Below are 22,587 nucleotides of genomic sequence, written 5' to 3' on the forward strand. Positions count from 1 at the left end.
GATAGCCACGCCTCTCTCATCCCTCTAATGCATCTTGCCCTATGTGGGGCACTGAGCAAAGGCTGGAGAGGAGGACAGCGGTCGAGGGGAATCATTCAGCCATGAGAGACAAGTGGCAAGGTTCAAGAGAAGGAGACTGTTGTGACAATGGCCAATGCTGAACTAAAGAATTCATTCTGGCTTGCCAAGTAGTCAAATCTGTACCCCATGGAAAAATTTTAAAGTAGTTCCTAACTAGGTGCTGTGTCATGGATGACCTCCATGTGAATGTTCTGAACCTGCAGCTCACAGAACAGTGAGAAGCCTCAGATGGTTGGTGAGATAACAAAGTAGCAGACACCAAGGAGCTATGAGCCCTTGTGCTGGAGAATGGAAACAGTGGAGAAAATAATTCCCTTTTCCAGGTTTATGACAATGGCTCTTATGCTTCTTTGCTGCAGAACAGTAGCAAAGATCCAGGAAGAAGCTGCTTTTCAGCTTCAGAAACAGCCTTTATATTGGATCAGATTTAAAAGCAAAACCTTGCTTCTTGTCAAAGATAAAAAGAACCCTACATTATTTTTTTATGGGGCAGGAGTGTTACTAGTTATGCTGAGGTCTCAGTGAAGTGATTTATTTTCTAATCATCTAAATTTCTTCATAGCATGAGTCACTTTATTTCCTGTCCTAAGCTACTAACTGTACTACTGGTTGACACACACTGTTTCCCACTCTAGAAATGGCTGCATTACAGCCATTTGTGAAACTATTTTTGAGTTTGATCAACACAGACTGATGTAGCTGTATGGCCTTTTTGTTCATGTGGCTCCCTGCATTTGGGAAATGTAATGTGCTGAATGTATTGGGGAAGATTTACTGAGCATTTAAAAAAAATGTTTGGGGGGAAATCCGAGGCAAGCCATTAAAACATGTTTTACAGCTTCAAGAACAGTTAAATCAAAGGAATCGGCTGCCAAATGAAGTTGTGTAATTGCTATCACTAGAGATTTGTCAAGGCTAAGTGTGCGCGTGCGCATGAGTGCGCGTATCTGGGAGAGTATGAAATCAGTCTTGCCGCAAAGTGAAATGAGATTAAATCATTTGCCATTGGCATATCCCTACTGAAATAATTTCCTCGGTGCTGCTGACCTTAGACCAGCCTGAGCTGCTTCAGCAAAGGGGTATCCAGATAGCCAAGAGGATTATATCCCTAACCTCATCCCTCTTTTCTTTGCCTTCCCTCCATCCTTTCATGTCGGAATAAAATGAAGCACATGTGAAAGGCAAGGGAAATGGAGCCCAGATTGATGTGACCTTTATTATTTTAACAGCATCTTTCAGCACAATTTACAGAGTTGCAGGGCTGCAAGGAACAGAGTTGGAGTATAAAATAACATAAATAAATAGAAGAGGAACCAAGGAGGTCAGCAAAAAACAGTTGGAATCAGGCAATGAAGGGTGCATGAAGGGTTGAGATTGGTCAATGCCTTTATGCTTCAGCCACCAAGGTTGAGAATTCTGGAGGAAAAAGAGAGAGGAAGAGGAGACAGTCAAGTTTGCACCCTACGAGGGCTGTGATGAAAAGGACCATCCTCATTGTTCATGTCTTCTGAGATCCAGTATGTCTTTCTGGACACAGTTGTCAAATTACCAATTTCACTGGTGTCAGGAGCACAATAAGGGAATAGATGTTTTAAGGCAGTTTTCGCCAACCTGGTCCGCGCTCCAATGTTTGGGACTAAAACTCCCATGATCAGCCCCAGCCAGCATAGTTGTGGGGCCTGGAGCTGATGGGAGTTGTAGTCCAAAGCATCTGGAAGTGGTAGGTTTTATTTCTCTTTACTCAATCAAAAACCACTTATTTCACTTCGTCATTTCCTGACAATTCATAGAATTGTAGAGTTGGAGTGGACCGAAAGGATCATCTAGTCTCACCCCCCAGTTAAGTTGCCAGGTTGGGATGCAAGAGATTTGGCACTGTTAGGTCTGTACACAGCTCCCACCTTGCAAGCTGGGCTGACCTGGGTGAGCCTCAACCTGCATCGACCTGAGGGCTGGGCTAATGTTTAATTAGAGTTCACAATTAAACATATGGTCAGGCAAGGAGCAGGGTGGGGAAGGAGGTGCAGCCTCTCCCCATCACCACCATTGTGCTGAGAATAGGTCGGTCGAATCCTGCAGAGTGCTACTTCACAAGTAACTTCTCTGCAGGGAAGCCACTTCTGAAGGAGTACCCTGTAGTCCACAGGATTGAATTTTTCAGGGGGCCCTGCATCTCCACAGCACGTTCCTATGGGTTTTGTGTGCGCCTCACTTTCTCCTTGGTTTCTCAGCTGCTCTCCTTACCTCTGTGGAATCTTAGGGCAGAAGGGTTCCCGCACACACCACCCAATTCAAAGCAACCAGGAAAAGGTTAGAGGCATTAGCTCCTAACAATATTGACACCCCCATTTCCTAGTCACTATGCAAATTGAGAGGCCCATCTAGACTGACTTTTATTGGCTTGCTTAGAGATCTGTTTGGAAGGGCCACCTCAGTAGATCTCCATCTCCTTCTTGGACTCGTTTTTGCCTCTTAATGGCCATGGAAGACTGCCAGATCAGCACATGACATGTCTTTCTCTGTTCCTATGGCCAAAGACACAACTGAAGTGCTGGCTCTGGGATACATGCCAACTCCTGTTTCTAGTACACCAATATGACCTAGATTTATGAATCATGCATTTCCCCTGGCATGCTTCATGGAAAGAGGTGGTGACACAAGGATACAAACATGGTCACAGTAGACCAAAAAAGGTGGAGGAGGGTGTCTTTTTGCAATGTATGTGTATACCTAACACATATACATACATGCTGTCCTGGCAGATAAATCAACAGCAGGAAGCTAAAGCTGTGTCCCTTTTCCTTACTTCACATCCTTCACCCTCAGCTGTGGGTAACAGAGGTGGCAATGATGCTAAATTGCTAACTGCATGTGAACTGGCATTAGCTCTTTGCTCAGACCCTTTGGCAGCTGCTAGGACCCACTGGTGCTAACACCTGCCCTGGACTGCCTGACTTGGTCTAGGAGCCACAATTTTAGTTTCCTCCAATGCCCATAATGTACCAGTGCTCTGTGGGATATTTTATGCAGTCAAAACAACAATACAGTACGTGTTTTGCCAGATAGGCACATGAAAGAGCTGAGGCTCACAGAGCTTTCCTGTAAGCTTGCTAGAGAGAACTCTGTGAGGTCACTTCCCTTGTGCCCTGACAGGCAGAATCAGCAAGCAAAGACCACAATTTTAAGCAGTATTTCAGATGCCCAGATGGTGCATGATAAGGAGAGTGATACTGCAGCCCAGATTCATGAGAGTCTGGAAGTTTCATATGGAAGTCTGGAAGTTTCATATGGATTTGCAAACAAATAATGAAGGATTTGCTGCCCAGGAGGACTCCCCTGCGTGAGTGCCTGAGGGCCCCGTTCCTGCCACTCACCATCTGGTCCAGGGCGGGGCCTGACAGGCCTCAAAAGGACTGCTGTTGCTGGTTGCTGCCCAGAATAGTGCAAAGTTCTTTTTTAAATGTTTTTTTTTAAATTACGTTTCATCTTTGTTGTGGGGGGTGGGGTGGATGTTTAGTGGGGTTTGGGGTTTTGTTTAATTTTGGTTTTTTTGCAATTTTTATAGCTTTTGGTTTGTATTGCTTTGTTGTGTGTCTTTTTGTTTTTATATAGGTTTTATTTTATTCTTAAGGGGAGGGGTCAGGGCTGCCTGGGAGGTGGTCCCAGCCAACAAAATGGCTGGGGCAGGTTCCACAGGGGGGTGGGATGCACGGGGACAACCGATCTCAGAGATCATGGGTAGGAGGAGGAGTTATGCTAAGACCCGACCATGTAATTGCCAAGGAAGCAGGTTTAGTCGTTGTTTGAGGACTATCCCTGCCTCTGGGTCTGGTCCTGACTGGACGGATACTGGAATCAGCAAGGGATACCCACATGACCTGAAGGTGCTGCTGTGCAATGCCAGGTCAATGATGAGTAAGACCACTGCCATCCACGACCAGATTGTGGATGGAGGACTTGATCTGGCATGTGTAACAGAGACTTGGTTGGATGAAGCAGATGGGCCTGTCCTTGCTGCTGCTTGTCCACCAGGTTTCTCTTATGCACAGCAACCCAGGCCTTGTGGGCGGGGATGGGGGGTTGCAGTGATTTTTAGGAAGTCATTAGTTTGCACCAGGCATCCTATTGGGAAGACCCAGTTCTTTGAGTGCATGTTCTGGATGTTGGGCAATAGGGGCAGTACAGGATTCCTCTTGGTGTACCGACCTCCCCGCTGCACCAAGGAATCCCTGCCTGAGCTGCTTCAGGTCGTGGCGGATGTTCTCCTGGAGTCACCTAGTTTGGTTGTCCTAGGGGATTTTAACATCCATGCTGACACGACCTTACAAGGGGCCTCTCGGGACTTCGTGGAAAGCATGGCCTCCATGGGGCTGTCCCTGAATAAGTCTGGCCCAACTCATAGTCGAGGACATGCCTTAGACCTGGTATTCACCTCTATGGATGCTGGTGATCTGACACTAAAAAAAAGTGAAACTAAAGTACCATGGTCAGATCATTTCCTGGTGCAACTGGGCTTCTCCATGACCCTTCCCCTCTGCAGGGAGGTGGGACTGATTCGGATGGTCCGCCCCTGGCATTTAATGGATCCAAATGGTTTCCAGAGAGTGGTAGGGGATGCTTTATCCCATGTTGATGGCCTTTCAGCTGATTCCCTGGTGGCCTGCTGGAATGTGGAGTTAACCAGGACTATTGACTGTCTGGCTCCTAAGTGCCCTCTCCAATTGCATGGAGCCCAGACAGCCCAGTGGTTTTCCCTGGAGCTGAGGGCGATGAAACAGTTGTTGAGACGGCTAGAGTGCCGGTGGCGGAAAACTCATTCTGAATCAGACCGGACATGGGCTAGAGCTCAACTTTGAGCCTACCAAGTGGCAATGGCGACGGTGAAGAGGACCTTCTTCATCGTTTCTATTGCATCTGCAGAAAACAGCAGCAGGAGACTCTTCCAGGTGGTTCAGAGTGTATCAGAACCACCTTCATCACTGGGGCCTGGTAGGGACCCCAAGATCTCCTGCAATGCTTTTGCAAAGTTTTTTGCAGATAAAGTCGCTCAGATTCGGAAGGAGGTAGACTCCACCGTGGGAGCAGGGCCGGGGCGGGAGAATGCTAGAGCTCTGTCTAGTCATGTTTCATGGGATCAATTCCAATCTGTTACCTCCAAGGATGTGGACAGGCTGCTTGGACGAGTGAAACTGACCACCTGTCTCCTTGATCCTTGCCCATCCTGGCTAATAAAAGTGAGCCAGGAAGGGCTGGGCAATGGGCTTTGCGGGGTGGTGAATGCTTCCCTCTGTGAGGGAGTCTTCCCAGACCCACTGAAAGAGGCGGTCATTAAACCACTTCTTAAAAAAACATCTTTAGACCCGGCCAATATGGCCAACTATTGCCCAGTCTCAAATCTACCATTCTTGGGCAAGGTGATTGAGTGGGTGGTTGCTGAACAACTCCAAGCACACCTGGAGGATGCAGACCACTTGGATCCCTTTCCAATAGGGATTCAGGCCTCATGATGGGACTGAAACTGCCTTGGTCACGCTGGTTGCGGATCTTTCTTGTGTCTTATTTCTTGCGTCCCAGCATGCATTTTGAAAATCATTCCTTTTCAATGCACGGTTATTCTTGGTATTATTTCTGACTTGCTGGTGTTACACTTGAACTCCCCAGGGCAAAGCACCTACCATCAACACCGATTTTGCCATCTCCATCTTTATCTCCAGCTGCCAAGAATTCCTTGGTTTCTTGATCAGTCAGGTCCCTGGCGTCAGGGGTAAAGCCCTTCAATACAAACCTATGAGTGAGAAGAATGGGGGAGGGGGAGAGGAAGCTAATTCATGAGATCTCAGAGTTACCCAGTTTCTAAATTTTATGCATGTAGCACATATTTGCTATCTAAATGTACAGGCAGCTTTTCCTCTGAAAGGTGTTCCAAAGTGGTTCAAAGCACAGAATAAAAACACAATCAAACACAATTTTGTTCAGTTTTAAAAACATTTCACAATAAAAAGTAGGGCAGCACTAAAAATGGCAGAACAGGAATTAAGCCATATGTGAGGGTTAGGTAGAGCAAATGCACATCCACCAGATACTGAAAGGCCTTGAGATTTGTATTGCAGGTCTATTTGGTGAAGAAATACCATACTTCAGGCATAATCATAAAAATAAAACAAAATACCAATTTCTGGCCACAGGTAGCATCGCTTCAGATGATGGTGGCATCTGGAGCAACATCTCAATTTATAGGGATGTGTGTTGTATATGGGCCAAGGTACTTCCTAAGTTTCAATGGGCTTTCAAGGTCAAAACTAGTGCTTGAATTTAGTCCAGAAGCAGACTAGTACAAAGGTAGCCAATGTGGTGCCTTCCAGATGTCAGAGTACAACTCTCATAACCCCTGTCCATTGGCAATCCTAGGTGGGGATGATGAGTGTTGTTGTCCCACAACAACTGGCTACTGTCTCCTGGACAAGTAACTAGTGGAGCTTTCAGAAGATCAGTGTTACACCATGCCCCCCGTGGATAGCACCATGTAAAGGTCACACTGTCTCCTTCTGGACCATCTGATGTTTCCAGATTGTCTTCAAGAAGAGCCTCATAAAAGGCATGTTCCTATAGTCAAGTTGAGTGGTTTACTATAACATGCATAACGATGGCTAAGTCCCTGGTCTCCAGTAAAGGGTACAGCAGGCAGATCAACCACAGGTGAGGGAACACGCTACTGGCTAGAGTTGTCACCTGAACATCTGAAGCCAAGAGCGTCCCTTAACCTGCAGACTTAAGGAGGGGTGTGACCTTTTTCACAAAGCAGCATTTCCCCCAAGAACCACCATCAACACCTCTACCTCTGCCCTTGCCTGGATTGAGTGTCTGTTGATTTGCTCTCATTCTGTCGGTTACTGAGCTCAAGCACAACAGGCTAACATGGAGAGGAACAGTTGGCCCTGTCCTGCCTTTTGAGGGTGACCTTCCTAATGTCGCTGAAAGAGAGGAAATTGTCACATGAGGCTGCTTCAGGTGGAAGAGAGTCTCACAAGGGAAAGCTCTATTTCAGATGCTTCGGCAGTTATTTCAAGCCATGTTACAGATTCCTTCCATTCCTTCTCTTTTGAGAATACTCCTCTTTTAAAGTTCTTACTTCATGAGCTCAGCCCCTGCAAGCAGGGCTGTAGCTGGGTGGGGGCAAGAACTGCAAGTCCCCCCCCCAGGGGATAATCCAGATCCCCTTCCTTGAATTTTCATCTTTCATCTAAAAAATAAAAAGGCTGTAGCCCTCTTACTTGCAAAGATATAAGGCAAAATAACATGCAGGCAATATTTGATCCAGTAAGAAGGCAAACAACTACAACCCAATCAGCACTTGGCACTGACTTTTTATTTATTTTCTTTTAACATGAAATGTTATTAAAATGTTTAAATAAATGATATACCTTTAGGCTGCAGTCCTAAACAGTAAGCCTGGTTTAACGCAATGGACTTACTTCTAAGTAGGCATTCATAGGGTTGCACTAACATTTTTAATTAGACTATGTCCATTTCTGCTGCTCTGCAGAAATTATGTTTAGGCTGGAAAAGAAAAGACTGAGAGGGGAGACATGATGACACTCTTCCAAGACCTGAAGGATTGTCACACGGTAGAGAACAAAGACCTGTTTTCAAGTACCCTGGAGGGCAGGGTATACCTAATGGGCTTCTACGAGATGAGGGTAGATTTCGGTTGATCATTAGGAGAAACTTCTAAAAAGCAAGAACAGTTTGATGTTGGAACTAATTACTGGGGGCGGGAGTCTCCCTCCCCAGAGGTCTCCATGCAGAAGCTGGACATCCAACTCTTGGAGATGCTCTTGCTTTGGATTTCCAGCCTCAAGAAGGTTGGGCAAGATGGCCTACAAGTAGTAGAAGAAGAAGAGTTTGGATTTGATGTCCCGCTTCATCACTACCCGAAGGAGTCTCAAAGCGGCTAACATTCTCCTTTCCCTTCCTCCCCCACAACAAACACTCTGTGAGTGAGTGGGGCTGAGAGACTTCAGAGAAGTGTGACTAGCCCAAGGTCACCCAGCAGCTGCATGTGGAGGAGTGGAGACACGAACCCGGTTCCCCAGATTACGAGTCTACCACTCTTAACCACTACACCACACTGGCTCTCACAAATATATGATTCTATGACTTGAATGGAGAACCTTTGGCCCTCCAGAAGTTACTGAACTACAACTCCTATCAGCCCCAGCAAGCATAGTCAATGGCTAGGGATGATGGGAGTTGTAGTTCAGCAATATCTTGAGGGGCAAAGGTTCCCCACACCTGATTTAGGATTACCCTTAGCCCTTAGGATGAGAGCCTTTAGGATGTAACCTTAGCTCTTCTTCCCCCATGCCTGGCTACAGAACTGAATTTAAAATCACAGGCTCTTACTCTTGGTTGAGCTCTTGGATCTGCATTGGTTGTATTTCACCAGTCAAAAATAAGAACATTGAATAAACTTACCATAGCTTATCTTGGTTGGGACATGTGACAACAGTTTTTCATAAAGCAGGCCTTATCACAAAACAAGATATCCCTTTGGATCCTAAAATGGCACTTAAACAGCTCAGAACCACTTGCAATACCTAAAGGATTGCCTCTCCCCATAGAAACCACCCCAGACCCTGAGATCATCATCGGAGGTCCTTCTTCATGTGCCTCCTCCACAAGAGGAACATGAGCTTTATGCAGTGGCTTCCCATTTGTGGAATGCTCTCTGCAAGGTTTGTCTGGCACCTTCATTATACACCTTTAGGTGCCAGGCAAAAATGTTCCTTTTTAGCAAGGCCTTGGGCTGATTAACATCCTACATCATTTAAATGTGTGTGTTTTTCGTGTGTGTGTGTGATTGGCTTGTTTTGTTCTTGTTTTTATTATGCACTTTATGGTTTCGTTCTGTGAGCCGCCCTGAGATCTTTGGGTGAAGGACAGTATACAAATATAAACAAACAACTATTCAGAAACTGTTCCACAACTTTCCCACAAGGATCTCATTACTCACCTGATGACTGAAGTTTGGCTTACTATTGCAAAGTATTGGAGGACACTAAATGCAGACTTACTGCATTTGAGCTCTGGATCTCACAACTCTGGGACTTAATATTACTGGAGAAACTGACAACCCTTGTCTGAGAGAGCTGAACAGAAAAGAAAACTATTGCTTTCTGATTAACCCGGCACAGTTTTATTACATTTGCAACATCAATAGAGCATTGTTATAGGCTTCCAAGGACACATGGCAACTTGTGGAATGTTACCTTTGGTTAAAAACTGAAATGACTTAAAAGCTAAATGGAATTAAATAAACATTTGGTCTTCTGCTGGGGGTGGGTGGGTGGGATGGTTGATTGTTGATTGCTTCTCCTTGTATAAATAAGTGAAAACAAAATATTTTGAGGGTGGGGAGCAAAAAGATCAATTAATGTTTAGGTATGGGGCATGTGGATATTGTCTTTTCTGTTGGCTGATATTAGTCATATGATCGCAGGTAGCTTAACATTTTCTATGCATATATTGATATGACCAGTCCATGCTGCACATTATTTCTACAACCCACTTTTTAGCTGGTATATGAGAGGAACATGAATCTTTCCTTACTTTAGTTCAGCCAACTCAATGTAACCGCTTTGATCTTGGTCCAGAATGTGGAAAACTTTCTTCACATCTTCTTTGCTCTTAGCTTTCAATCCCACCAGCTGAATGAACTTCTTGTAGTTAAAAGAACCGACAGCTGCAGGAAGATGGAGAATTGAACAGGGCACCTCAGTTTAGAGTGGCTGACAAGGCACTTTAGCAACCTTAACTCTGTGAATGGCAAAGAGCCCATTCATCTTTCAATTTTCAGATGGCATGGGGTTGGTTAATTCATGTCTGCTCATTGGTAGTGACAACAACAACACCAGAGGATGCTTGCATGTGTGAATGGGCCACCGTAGGTCTAGCACCATGAATCATTTCAAATGCAGTGCTTTCCAGTAGAGTCAGTTCTTGCATTCAGTGGCAGGCAGCTAAGTACAGAGAAAATTATTATCTACTGTATATTGGAGCAGGAACTAGATTTGTTTGAAAGGCCAGCTCCTTATCTCTCCCACCCTGTGGGCCTAGTTTGACAAGTGGGCAGCTCTGCTCATCTGTCATTCACCCAATGTCACAATGACATCAGGTGATCCATTTTTGTCTCTGGTGACAATCAGTTGATTGTCAGGCCTTGCAAAGCGCCTGCAATTCATTGCTGGAGCTTGCAAAGCACCAGAGAATTCATATACATAGATTCCCTTCTCTCCCTGTTGATGGAGGCGTAGCTAAGGTCTTCTAAGTATACATGTGTATCAGAGAGGATTACAATAAATATGTCTCCTTTCTTCAGTGATGGAGCTCAATAGCAGGATCCTTGAGAGTCCCAAGTAGTGTTCTATCGAAATAGTGACTAGAACCAGAGCTTCTAAGCTTTAGCAAAGTTGTTGCATTGTCTACCTTTAGGCCACACCATGGACATAACTGGGAAACAGCACCAGAATGACTTTGGTAATCTGGAAGGTAACTAGTTTCTGCCCCACACCCATTCCTGCTTGGGTCTGTTGACAAAATAATATAATTGTAAAGTTGGAATGGACTCTGAGGGTCATCTAGTCCAACCCCCTGCAATGCTGGAATATTTTTGCCCAGTGTGGGGCTCGAACCCACAACCCTGACATTAAGTGTCTCATGCTTGATGTGCCACAAATGTCTAACAGAAATCTGTGTGAGCTGGGAACCAAGAAGAAATATTTGTGGGCTAGTCACTTTTGTGGCCGAGAGTGGTGGAAATTATTGGTTTTATTATAGCATTTCTGTCCCATGTTTCCCAATGGTTCGAAGCAGTTGGACATCATGGGCTGGATGGTGGGTGAGAGGTACAACTTAAATATAAGCCAAGGGTGACTTTGACTTTATTTGGAAGAGACTCACAGAGGTATTCTAGCTCATTGGCCCGGTTATATCCTCACCCACAACCAACACACACATTTCAGGAACCAAGACAGACATTTTTCTGGTCCTCGCTGGCTGTCCATGAGACAGGCACATTTGTAAAGCAGACACGAGACAGAAAATACAGGCTTTTGCAAAAGGGTAACTCTGGTAGCTGTGAATGTGGTATGACCTGGGAGCAAGGGGTGGTTGAAGACACAACATTTCAAACACACCTCCCTACCCTAAGCATCATTGCAGCAGCCAGGGAAGACAACAGAGGCCTGCTGTTTTACTTGTCATATTTTGAGTCTGTCACCTGCCCTGTACACATAAGCAGCGGTGGTGGAGGAAGTGGAATAGAGATAATAAATAGCCCCACAACTCGTAGTCAGGTGTGCTGATAGATCAAGGTTTTCTCCAAAGGCTTCCCCCCTTATCATTCCTTGGTATGTATATTATTTAGGGCAGTTACCCGGAGACTGCTGTAGCACAGCACAGGGTTTCTCTTTTTCACTCTTGCAAATAAAGGACATCAGAAGCTTAAACGCTTCTGAAATGAAACTTCGGGACCCTTCTCGCCAAGGGCTCCGGGGGAGGCGCTAGGGAAATCGAACGCAGTGACCTCTAAGAAGTGCCCTGATTAGGCCGGCCTCCTTTGATGTGGGCAGCAGCCTTTGTCCGCCGCTGCATGCAAATCAAGAGAGAATCAATGAATGAAAAAGAGGCAGAGATGAGGGGTGGGGGTGGGGAATCAGCCCGTTCCTAGAGGGACCTGATCTGCATATTGGCGCGTATTTCCCGCGGGAGCCAGACTGCGAGAGCAATGAAGTGCCAAGGACTAAAGCGATTTGCAGACGAGCTCGTCTTCCCTTCGAGCTTTTGGACTGCTACTGCGATGAGTTTCCTTCCGAGCTCAGTCCTTCGTTTGGGCGTTCTCGGCAAGGTCGCCGCGTGAGCAGGGAGGAGGAGAGGGAGGCAAATAGGACATCGCAGTGGTTTAGGGTTTTTTTTTGGGGGGGGGGAGGTGGGTTGTAGCATGTCCATTCGGGTCGGGGCCAGAAATGTCCTGGTTGGTTGGAAGTTGCTTAGAACACAGATAGCTGAGCAAAGCAAACATCTTGTGCAGGCGCTAAGCTTCGGAGAGCTGCAGACACCTGGGAAAGGTGGATCTGGCCTAACTGGGGTGTCTCTGCCTGGTTTTGCATGCTAACCCACATGTTTGAGGGTTTCGTGGAATCATGGATTGCAGAGTTGGAAGGGTCCCTGAGGATCATCTAGTCCAACCCTCTTCAATGCAGGGATATGCAGCTGTCCCATACGGGGATCGAACCTGCAACCTAGGCGTTAGTCTGCGTATGCGTGTGGGCAGGGCCGAATTAAAGGTTTCTTTATTCAGTTCTGTCATTGCAAGTTGCCTTACACTGAGTCAAACCATTGGTTCTTCAAGCTCAATATTATCTACACGGACCGGCATCGGCTCTCCAGGGTTTCAGACAGGAATCTCGCCCAGATTTACCTGGAGATGCCGGAGCAAGCATCGACCCTGGGAACTTCTACAATCAAGGCAGACACTATAATCACTGAGCTATGGCTCTTCCCTGGCCAATGATCTTCATTGACCTTTATTTAGATCCCCACCTTTCTTCCATAAGGGAACCCAAATCGGCGTAGATGGGGCTCCCAGGAAGTCTCCTCCAACCCAGGCACTGGCCAGACCCTGGCTTGCTTAGCTTCAGCAAGGCGGTGACCTGACTTGGGACCGAAGGAGGGAGCTCTCCCGAGTGGGAAATTGGAAGGTTAGTGCCTCACATCTAAGCAGTGGGGCTGCCAAATCCTGCAGCCGGGTGGGTGGGTGGTGGATCGAGACCCTTGAGTTAACCCTGTTCTGTCCACAGTCCTGAATCCTGGACAGCAGCTTGCATGTTCAAAAAGCGAGGAGGAAGCCTCTCTTGCAGGCGAAGTTTGGACCTTTGCAGCCACCACACCCGCAGCCCCACTTAACTGAAACCCACGGAATATCTTTGAAAAGTTATGCATCCTGAAAAGCACACACAAACAGAGCAAGGAACGCGAGTCCTTGGAAAGATGGAAAGTGGGGATGGATAAGGAGGGGAGGTCGTAGCTGGGGGCTCCAGATTACTCAGGGCTCCCTATGCCAATCTTTGGGGCTGTCCAAAGGTGGGAAGTTATCCGCTAGCTGCGGCACAGAGTCCACCCACAGAGGATTCTCGGGGATCTTAGCAGTAAAATCAACGAAGCATTGCCTTGCTAGAGGTGTTCCGAGGAAGTTAGCAAGCAGAGGAGGACATGAGCCCCGGACTTGGACCGGCTCAGCTTGGCAATATGCGCTTGCAAAACCCCAACCGCCCCCTTATCTCCGCATCTCCTTGGGCCGGACTTTGGAAGATATGCGTCCCACTCTCCGCAATGCCTCCCCCACCACCACCACCACCCCCGGCCACCCCATCTATCCCGCCGGTACTTGGAAGTCTCCGGCGTGGCTCACCTGCAAAGGCTGCCACCGCCTTCTTGATATCGTCAGCGCTGAGCACGTCAGTCATCGCCATCCTTGCAACTGTTGGGAGGGAAAGTGCCAAAAGATTTAAGAAGAAGACGGGAGAGGAGGGTGTGGGGAGGGGGGCGGGAAGGGAGGGGGGAGTGCCCTCCTCATCATTTCTGCTCATATGACCAAAACTGCAGTGCCGGGCGGGGATGGCACACCGGGAGAAGGGCTGGAGGGGTGCCAGCTACAAGCAGTAACAGCAGCAGCAGCAGCAAGAGCGCCACGAGGCTGTGTGTGTCTGTGTGTGTCTGTGTGTGTGTGTGTGTGTGTGTGTGTGTGTGTCTTGCCAGACGAGCACCAGTTTGCAAAAAAAGAGAGGGGCTGGTGCAGGCTAAAGGGGTTGTGGCCGGGGCAAGAGGTTTGGGTACTTTCTCTGCATCCGCAGTCCCAAGCAGCACCTGGCGTGGCGGGAAAGAGCTGCAGGCAGGAAGCGAGAGACAGTCACGTCAAGGTCAACCTGTCGGCCGGTCCAGGGAAAGATAATGTGGTGGGACAAAAAAAACCGGAGGAAGACAGGACTGCCTTTGGAGCATCTCTTGATGGAGCCAGGATGGGAGGGATAGCGATGTCTGTAGGCATCCCTATCTTGGAGGGGAGGGTTTCTAGAATTATATCTAGGATTGGAGCGATATCTATCTATAGATAGAGGAAAGCTAGGATGAAAGGGGTCGCTATCTATCTAGGATGGGAGGGATCTATCTATATACATCTAAGATGGAAAAGAGCTATGTCTAACTATCATGTATCCATCAGCTATCTCTAAAATATCTATCTGTATCTAGGTTGGGACTGATACCTCCGTCCTGGATGGGAGGGAGGGATGTAGGATGTATCTCTAGGTTGGGGGGCATACCTGTAGATTCTCCTCTCTTTCTTTCCCAATGAATCCTCCCAAAAAATATCCATAAAGAAGTTTTGTGGTGGAGCTTCCTTTTTTAAAAAAGTTTTTTAAAAACAGAGCTTAGCGACTGGCCAAAGTTCACTATCACTGTGAAGATTTGAACCAAAGCCCTCCAGTCAAAGTCCGCCTGCTCTAAGTTGTTGTTGTTCAGTCGTTCAGTCGTGTCCGACTCTTCGTGACCCCATGGACCAGAGCACGCCAGGCACTCCTATCCTCCACTGCCTCCCCCAGTTTGGCTCTAAGTAGGAGACTTTGCTTATTGATTCTAGAGAAAGGAGAGGATTTCTGCAGCTGTAGCTTTCCCCCAGCCCTGCACACCTTTCCAAATCCCTCTTTCTGCAGTTATTTAAAGTACAACCCCACCAACATCACCTGCTTCTTCCCATCTGGTCACCTTGCGGTGGTTTCACCTGTTAGCAAACCAGCAATGGAAACGGTAGAAAACCCACAGGTGAACTACAGCATCTCCTGTGTGCTCTAGGGTCCCAACTGCTATCCTGTACTGAGTAGTAAAACCCCACTGAATACAGCGTGGCTTCCTTCTGAGTAAATATGCATACCATTGGGGTTCACAAGAGTCTACTACTTCATAGGCTTGTTGGATCATGCCAAGGGATCTATCTCGTTCAGCGTTCTAACAGTGAATAAACCATATGTTCCTAGGAAGCTCACAAACAGGGCATGGAGACATTTGCCTTGCTTGCCCTCCAGCAGCTGATACTGAGACAATTTGCTTCTGGTCATAGAGAATCTGTTGAGTTATCATGGCTAATAGCCATGAATTTCATCCATGAATTTGTCCTTTTTAAAGCCCACATCCTGTGGCAGAGGGTTCCACAGGAATCTACTCACATTTACTTTTATTAGGTGTCATTGAGTTCTAATATGGCAAGAAAAATGTCTCCCTATGCCAAGAAAACTCCATGGAGAAGCTTTGAGAAGAAAGTGAGAGCTTCCAAGGCATGCTCTGGTTCATGGGGTCACGGAGAGTTGAACACGACTAAGACGACTAAACAACAACAAATGCACTTACTGCTCATCACTCAAGATTTTAAAAATATTGACCATGCAACCACCCTAAACATATACTAAAAAGCTCAGAATGGTTTAGCCTTTGCTATTAGGGGAGGTTCAGAAAAGGCCAACCAACTCCTCAATCATCATGGCTGTCCTTCTCTGCATCTTTCTCAGCTATAGGATATCTTTTTTTAGATTAAGTGATCAGAAGCCCATGTGATATTTCAGATGTGCTATATATATTTTTATAAACACAACATGAAACACAGCATTTGATTTTCAATCATTTCCTAATAACCCACAACGCAAAGGGCAGCATTCAACTAATGTTTACTCAGAGTAGACCTATTGACATCAATAGACCCAAATTAGACATGGTCATTGGCCATTAATTTTAGTGGGTTAAAGTTAGTTGAATACAACTCAGTATTTGATTTTTCAAAACACCTGCTGCTCACTGAGTGACGTATCCATCAAAACATCAATATCTTTATCTTGATGAGTGTCAGCCAGTTCAGAACCATCCTATGCATACAGAATCATAGAATCTTAGAGTCGGAAGGTACCCAAGGGTCATCTAGTCCAACCCCCTGCAATGCAGGAATCTCAACTACAGCATCCATGACAGATGGCCACCCAACCTCTGTTTAAAAACCTCCAAGGAAGGAGAGTCCATGACCTCCTGAGGGAGACTGTTCCACTTTCAAACAGCTCTTATTGTCAGAAAGTTTTTCCATAAGTTTAGTCAGAATCTCCTTTCTTGTAATTTGAAGCCATTGGTTCGAGTCTTACCTTCCAGAGCAGGAGAAAACAAGCTTGGAAGTTTTCTTTTCACCCAACCTGGAAAGCTCTTCCCATCTGCTTGGTTATCAGATAGCAAAGAGCTCTCAAAACTGGGTGAAAGGGAAACAGAAATGTACTCCCCCCCAACTGCAAATAATCTGCAGACCTGCCCATCTTATTACTTACCTCATATCATATCATATCATTTATAAACAGATAAACATTTATAAACAGATTAAATCTTTTCTTTCTTTACTACATTTATTAATTGCCCTTCCTTTGAAAGGAACGCAGGGTAATGTACAATAAAACATAAGACGGCAAGACACATCGGTAAGTAAAGCACACACACACACACACACACACACACACATCAATCACAGCTTTTCAGTGTTAAAACAACAAAATATTGATCTGCAAAGGTAAGTATCATCTCCAAGCCACTGTGGTGTAGTGGTTAGAGGTTCAAACCCCCCACTAGGCCACAAAACTCACTGTGTGATTTGGCAGAAAAATAAATAAAACATTATTAAGGCTGGGTGACCTTGGGCCAGTCACTGCCTCTCAGCCTAACCTACCTCACAGTATTGTTGTGGGGATTAAATGAAGAAGGGAAGAACCATACATTCCACCTTGAGCTCCTTGAAGAAAAGGTGGGGTATACTACATTAAATACATAATAATTAACACTAAAAGTGTTTAGCAGTGAAAAGTGCAGAAAGTGATAGAAGCTGGGCAGAGAGAGGGGAGGGAGACACAATGAGTTTTAAGAAGCCATTTGAGCATGGGCAGCAGATCCCCAAACAAGGAAGATCCCCAAACAAGGAAGGAATCACATTCTGGAAGTGAGGACCGATGACAGAAAGGAGGAGAAACAAGGACAAATACTCCAGAAAAGAATGAGCGGGAACATAGCAGCCAAAGAAGGAGGTGCATGGGAGCGAAGCAATTACAAAGATGAAAAGTAGAATTTTGTATGCCATGTTGAAAATCAGCAAAAGATAATGAAGCCCATAAAGCAAAAGAAAACATTTGCATTGTGGGAAATCAGGAAATAAATTGTGGGGCAGTATTTGCTAAGTGTTGACCACTGAGGGGAGTCATGTAACTCTTTCTGTTTTCTCTCACTCCCTCAATATCACCTTCAGAAATGTGGTCAAGGGGTGACAGTAGGCTCCCAATATTGTATTACTTTTCTGAGCCTGCCGTTTCCATCCACAGTGATTCTTTGGAAGCCCTTCTTCATGACAAGCTTCCTAGTTTATTGACTTCTCTCCCTTTCTGACATAAAGAGCAGCACCGCCACAGAATGCCCTTCTGCATCCTTTCTATAGCGTTTATGTCCACGGAAAACTGTATTCTGTTTATTTCTCCTTGTTCCACCAGGTCCCTGATATGCACCACTACTAGCCTCTTTTAATTCCAAGCGTTCCAATGTTTCCATTTTGTTTTTGAGGCTTCTGGCATTAACACAGAAGCGCCTTTAAATTGTGTCGCTCTCCAAACAAAATTTCCATGTGCAGTTTTGCCCTATCATTCTTTGGTCTCCTTCTGTTTGTTTGTTTATTACATTTATATCTCATTCTTGCTCCAAGGAGTCCACAACAGCCCTGCAAAGTAGGTTTGGCTGAAAGAGAGTGACTAGCTCAAGGCCACTCAAGTGAGTTTCACTGACGATTAGAGAAATGAAATCAGGTTTCCCAGGTGCTAGTCCAGTACTCAATCCACTTGGCCACTGTGTCGCCATAAGCGATCTTTCTGCAGAAATATTTGGCTCTATTTGTCCTAATTTTTCCTTATTCCAGAAGAATCAAGTAGCTGCATTCTACACTAGCCCACTGGCCTCTACCTCACCCATGCTTGCTGCAAAGCAGGCCACAGATGGATGAAGCTGCCTTTCAACGGTACACAGTAAATATGTCCATCTGCTAGCAAACAGAGGAAGGTCTGGATGGGAGAATCTGCTAACGGGCATTACATGCCTCTCTGCAGTGGAGGGGCTGATCCCAAGACAAGAAAGACTCTTGGAAAGGCTGCTCACAATGTGCAGAAACGCTTTCCAACACTCTGAAACCAATCCTTGGGGAATGTACACCTCATTTATTTTATGGCTTCCAATAAAAATGCAATGTGGGGTTCCAAGATCACTGGGATCTAAAGAGATACCAAAGTCAGTGGTAGGCCCAGGAAGAGAATCATAGGGCAGGGCTGTAGCAGATTGTCAAGGCTGCATAACCCTAGCTTTGGCTGTCATTTCTGTGCTGAAGTTAACAATATGAAAAAGCAGAGTGACTCTTCTGCATAGTCTTGCAGCACCTTCTATTATTTTCCATGAGATTTTGTAGGCAACAGCACTGCTATAGGTTCTTGCTTAGAAGAACCTGTGATATATGCATGCTTAATCTTAAAGGCGGGGCTGGGGTGAGGAACCTGCTACCCATCAAATGTTATTGGGACTACATCTCCCATCATCCTTGGGGATTGCTTGGGGTTGATGGAATTTGGAGTTCAACAATATGGGGGGGGGGGACACCACAGGTTCTCCTGCTCCACTTTAAAACATGACAACCCTTTTCGCAGCTACTGTGGGCCACATCACTCTTCTATGCTTTCAAAGAGGAAGCAGTTTCAGAAGTAGAGGAAGCTGAGGACTGGGGTTTTATCCATCCTCTTCTCCCCGTTATGCACTCTCCTCCAGTCCAGGAATTTCCAGTCATCTTCATAGGCCAAACTGCACCCAACATTAAATACCCTTTAAAAAAGTGCTTCAGCTGGCCATTTTTTACTTTGAAGAAAAACCTGCCATGGAGCATCCAATCCAGATCTGGATGTGGTCCTCACGAGTTTGCCTCTTGAAAACCTCCCCCAGCTACTGTGAAACACACCTAACTATACGAAATGCACCCAGATCTCCTGACTACGGAAAGGGAAGGTGAAACGCAATGGTTCTTCTCCTGCCACTGCTTGTTGTTACAAGGCAGAGGAAGAGCTCTGTGAAACTCCCGAACCGCGTGAAATTCCGGTCAAACATAACTTTCTTGCTACCACCAGCTGTTCCTCTGTCTGGTACAGAACTCTTTGTCGGGCAGAAAAGTGGTCCAACACAAATCACATCTTGAGGTCCTATTTTAACAGCGAAACGGCGTGTTGGGGATGCAGATCACTCACCATGGTTTGCCTCTCTTTCCCCAGTGCCTCTCTCTCTCTCTCTCTCTCTCTCTCTCTCTCTCTCTCTCTCTCTCTTCAGTACAGAAGAGAGAGAAATGAAGAGGGAGATAGGGAGGAAGAAGTTTCACTTGCACCTTTTATCCGCGCGTCCCTTTTGCTGTTAAAATCAGAGCCCCACACCTCGTCTCTTTCTTCCCTCCAAAGCAGCCCACGTTGTAACTTGGGTCTCTTTCTCTTCCAACCCCCCCCCCCACTGTTCCCGATTTGGAGAAGGCGGCTAAGTAGATCCTTGCTTGAAAACTCCGTCTTTCCATCCAGAGAGAGAGAGAGAGAGAGAGAGATAAAGAAAAGCGGGAAGGAAGGAGCTCGGCTTGGGTGGTGTTGATGCAGCAGCACCTGTTCCCTACGATACACCCGATACTTTCTGCCCTGGTTGCCGAGGCCCTTACTCAGCAACCCCTTGCACTCAGGCGCCGCCTCGGGTCACGGTGCGCCAGGTCTTCCTTTGACCGCCCGCCAGACCGCAGAGATGCTCGGCTTGTCGCTTGCTGCTGCTGCTGCGAGCGGGACTCGAGTTTCGCACCCACTCCGCTCAGCTGAAGGTGCGATTGCCTTTAGAGGACTGCTACCCGAGGCGCGCCTCCAGCCTACTCTGCTTTTACTAGCCCATCCGCAAGTAGCCAAGCCGGACTGACGCTCCTCCGGGGCAAGCCTTTGCCTAACAGAAAAGATGGAGGCCGAGAAAGAGATGCCCTTTATCCTCCTGCTCCCATTTCCGAGGTTAACAAGGAGTAACGCCCCCAAGGGGGGGGGGAACTAGAAAGGAAGCAAAGCAATTACATAAAGAAAAATCCAGCGGAGGGCGGGTCTTTGGCATGAAACCAAATGATGTGGGCGATGGCTGAACCACCTTTGCTGGCAAAGTTAGGAAAGCAAGGTTAGAGTAACACAGGATTCTTCGCCAGGGAACAATCGTTTCTTTAGGCTTTAAGGAACTGGTGCAAGGAAAAATGTTGGACCTTACATTAATTTAAAAACTACTGTACATAACAACTGCTCTAGTAACCATCTGTGCAATCTGCTCCAGTCCAACTTATTCTGGGGGTGAGTGAGGAAGCCTCTTTCAAGTAGGCAACGTAAAGCGTGGGAAAAGCTAACAGGGTTCTATCACAAACATAAAGCATTGCTCTTCTTGTTTTTGCAAATTGAGAGCTGGTCTCCAACCTCTGAGGTTTCAAGAGGACCGCCGCAGCATGCATTGCGCTCCGCAGGCCCTCGGCTCTGCGCTCTCGCTATCTCTGTCTCTCTCTTGACACCTGAGCGCTCTTTGGTCCAAGCCGCAAGCAGAGATGGAAGAATACGCCTGCCTCATCTTTGCAGTCCTCAGTTTTCCTGCCTGCCTCTCTTGGAATCATCTCCAGACTTTGCACACTTGACTTTAAACACACACACACACACACGCTTCTCCCCCTGAAGAAATGTGGCAAGTGCTGCGCACGTTTATATGCAGGGGTTTTTTACGAAAGAAAAACACCCCCCCCCAGCAAATCGAGGGCAAAACGCACCCAAAACATTCGGGGTAACAAGAGCGCACGAGGGCCCAGTTAAACAGGCAGCAAATGAGGGCGCTTGGCAATCCCTTATTCAAAGCGATTATTCGTTCCCTGTTCTCGGACTTTCCACGCACAAATCCGCACCGGGATCAGATGCTCGCCTCCTCCCTTCTCTCTCGCTTCAAAATAGGTCTTTTTAAGGCACACCCTGGCTGAGTTATATATCTCCCCTTCCCGTGCTTTCTCAATAAATTCCGCTTCCCGCTTCCCCATGCCAGTTTCACCGGCCTCTCCGCCCTCCTCCGGTTGAAGTTTCCTGCTTTTTGGATTCCCCACCCTCACCTGTTACTATTGCCTTGCTGGGGAAGGAGAAAAAAAGCAGCAGCCCCCAGCTTCTTCTAACGCGGTGGATACTTCGGTTTTATTGGGGTGGGATAGTTGTACCGTACAGGTAGAGAGAAACACCGCACCTTTAGAGATCCCCCTCGTTCCCCAAACCCACAGATGAATCCTTCTTGGAGTAACGGGATCCACTCCCTCTGCCTCCATTCCTGAAACTTACCTGTCTAATGTTTGTGCCAGGCGCGCTAGGAAAGGCTGGTGGGTTTTTGAAGGTGCTCACACAGGAAGGTGAAACCCCGGGTGGGCACCCCACTTATATAGGCTCCTTGCCTCTTCTATTTCAGGAAGGCGATGTCCCCCTCCTCGCCGGTGTCAGATACTCAGGGACGGTGATGGCAGTATCACATTTACCTTTCCCTAACTAATCAAGCGGCACTATTAATAATCCTTGGCACCCACCTTCCTCTCGCTCCCGAAACCTATTACATCGGCAATCTGGCGGGACGCTCTGATGAAACTTCCATTTATTTGTCCCCGGAGAATCGAAATGACATCCCGTCCCCGCGCGGCTATTTAAACTGTGTGCCAAACGGGAGGAAGGATGGGATTGATTGGAGGAGCCCCCGCGCAGAGCGGCCACACCTGGGTGGGGAGGAAGGAACCAGGGCAGAGCCGCCGCCTCTGTCAAGGCAGGTACAGTGGTGAGTGTATTATGGAGCCGAATCTGAGCTCAAAACACTCACCCCCGGCTACTGGGCATCAGGAAAAGCAAAGACCTGTGAAATAATAATAATAATAATAATAATAATAATAATAATAATAATAATAATAATAATGAAAATTAGGCTAATTTGTATGTATTTGCTTTATTGGCTTTTACTAGAGACCAGGAGGGTCAGGGAACACCATCTCATCCTGTGGAACTTTCCCGTAGAAAGAAGAGAATTATACAAATATTATATGTTTTTTTTTTATTAAACAACAAAAAACAGAATACACAATAGTTTCGAAGCACACATAAAGAAAAAGATACAACCCGCACATAATTTGACGGTATTTAAAAAGAAGGACTAATCCTAAAAGGGGGTTTAGAAGACAAACGGAGAAAGGTTATAAAGAAAGTAGAAAAAGGGGGAAGGGGAAAGAAAAATTGGGAAAAGGAAAAAAGAAGAAGAAAAAGAGAAAAAAGAAAAAAAAATAGAAAGTCTAGATTAAGG

The 22,587-nt window shown here is 46.5% G+C and overlaps 1 protein-coding gene across 1 annotated transcript; it reads right to left on the bottom strand.

Annotated features, from left to right (window-relative positions):
* Positions 1–1,272: 1,272 nt before the first annotated feature.
* On the bottom strand, positions 1,273–21,716 carry PVALB (parvalbumin). The gene is made up of 5 exons (XM_033163052.1): positions 21,591–21,716; positions 13,550–13,618; positions 9,691–9,823; positions 5,757–5,866; positions 1,273–1,497 (listed from the first exon to the last, which is right to left on the bottom strand). Exons 2-5 carry the CDS (start codon positions 13,608–13,610, stop codon positions 1,469–1,471), a joined length of 333 nt encoding a protein of 110 aa, XP_033018943.1. The 5' UTR covers positions 13,611–13,618; positions 21,591–21,716; the 3' UTR covers positions 1,273–1,468.
* Between the last annotated feature and the right edge of the window lie 871 nt (positions 21,717–22,587).

This window comes from Lacerta agilis, chromosome 10, assembly GCF_009819535.1.
Source record: "Lacerta agilis isolate rLacAgi1 chromosome 10, rLacAgi1.pri, whole genome shotgun sequence".
In the NCBI taxonomy this organism is placed as follows: domain Eukaryota; kingdom Metazoa; phylum Chordata; class Lepidosauria; order Squamata; family Lacertidae; genus Lacerta; species Lacerta agilis.

Bases quoted from the DNA above. Each gene is read 5' to 3' on its own strand.
- PVALB (XM_033163052.1), bottom strand. From the start codon at position 13,610: ATGGCGATGACTGACGTGCTCAGCGCTGACGATATCAAGAAGGCGGTG. The intron at 5,867-9,690 runs GTAAGGAAAGAT...TCTCACTCATAG, and splicing joins ATTGAGTTGGCTGAACTAAA to GTTTGTATTGAAGGGCTTTA. The intron at 1,498-5,756 runs GTAGGTGCTTTG...TTTTTCCTCCAG, and splicing joins TGGCAAAATCGGTGTTGATG to AATTCTCAACCTTGGTGGCT.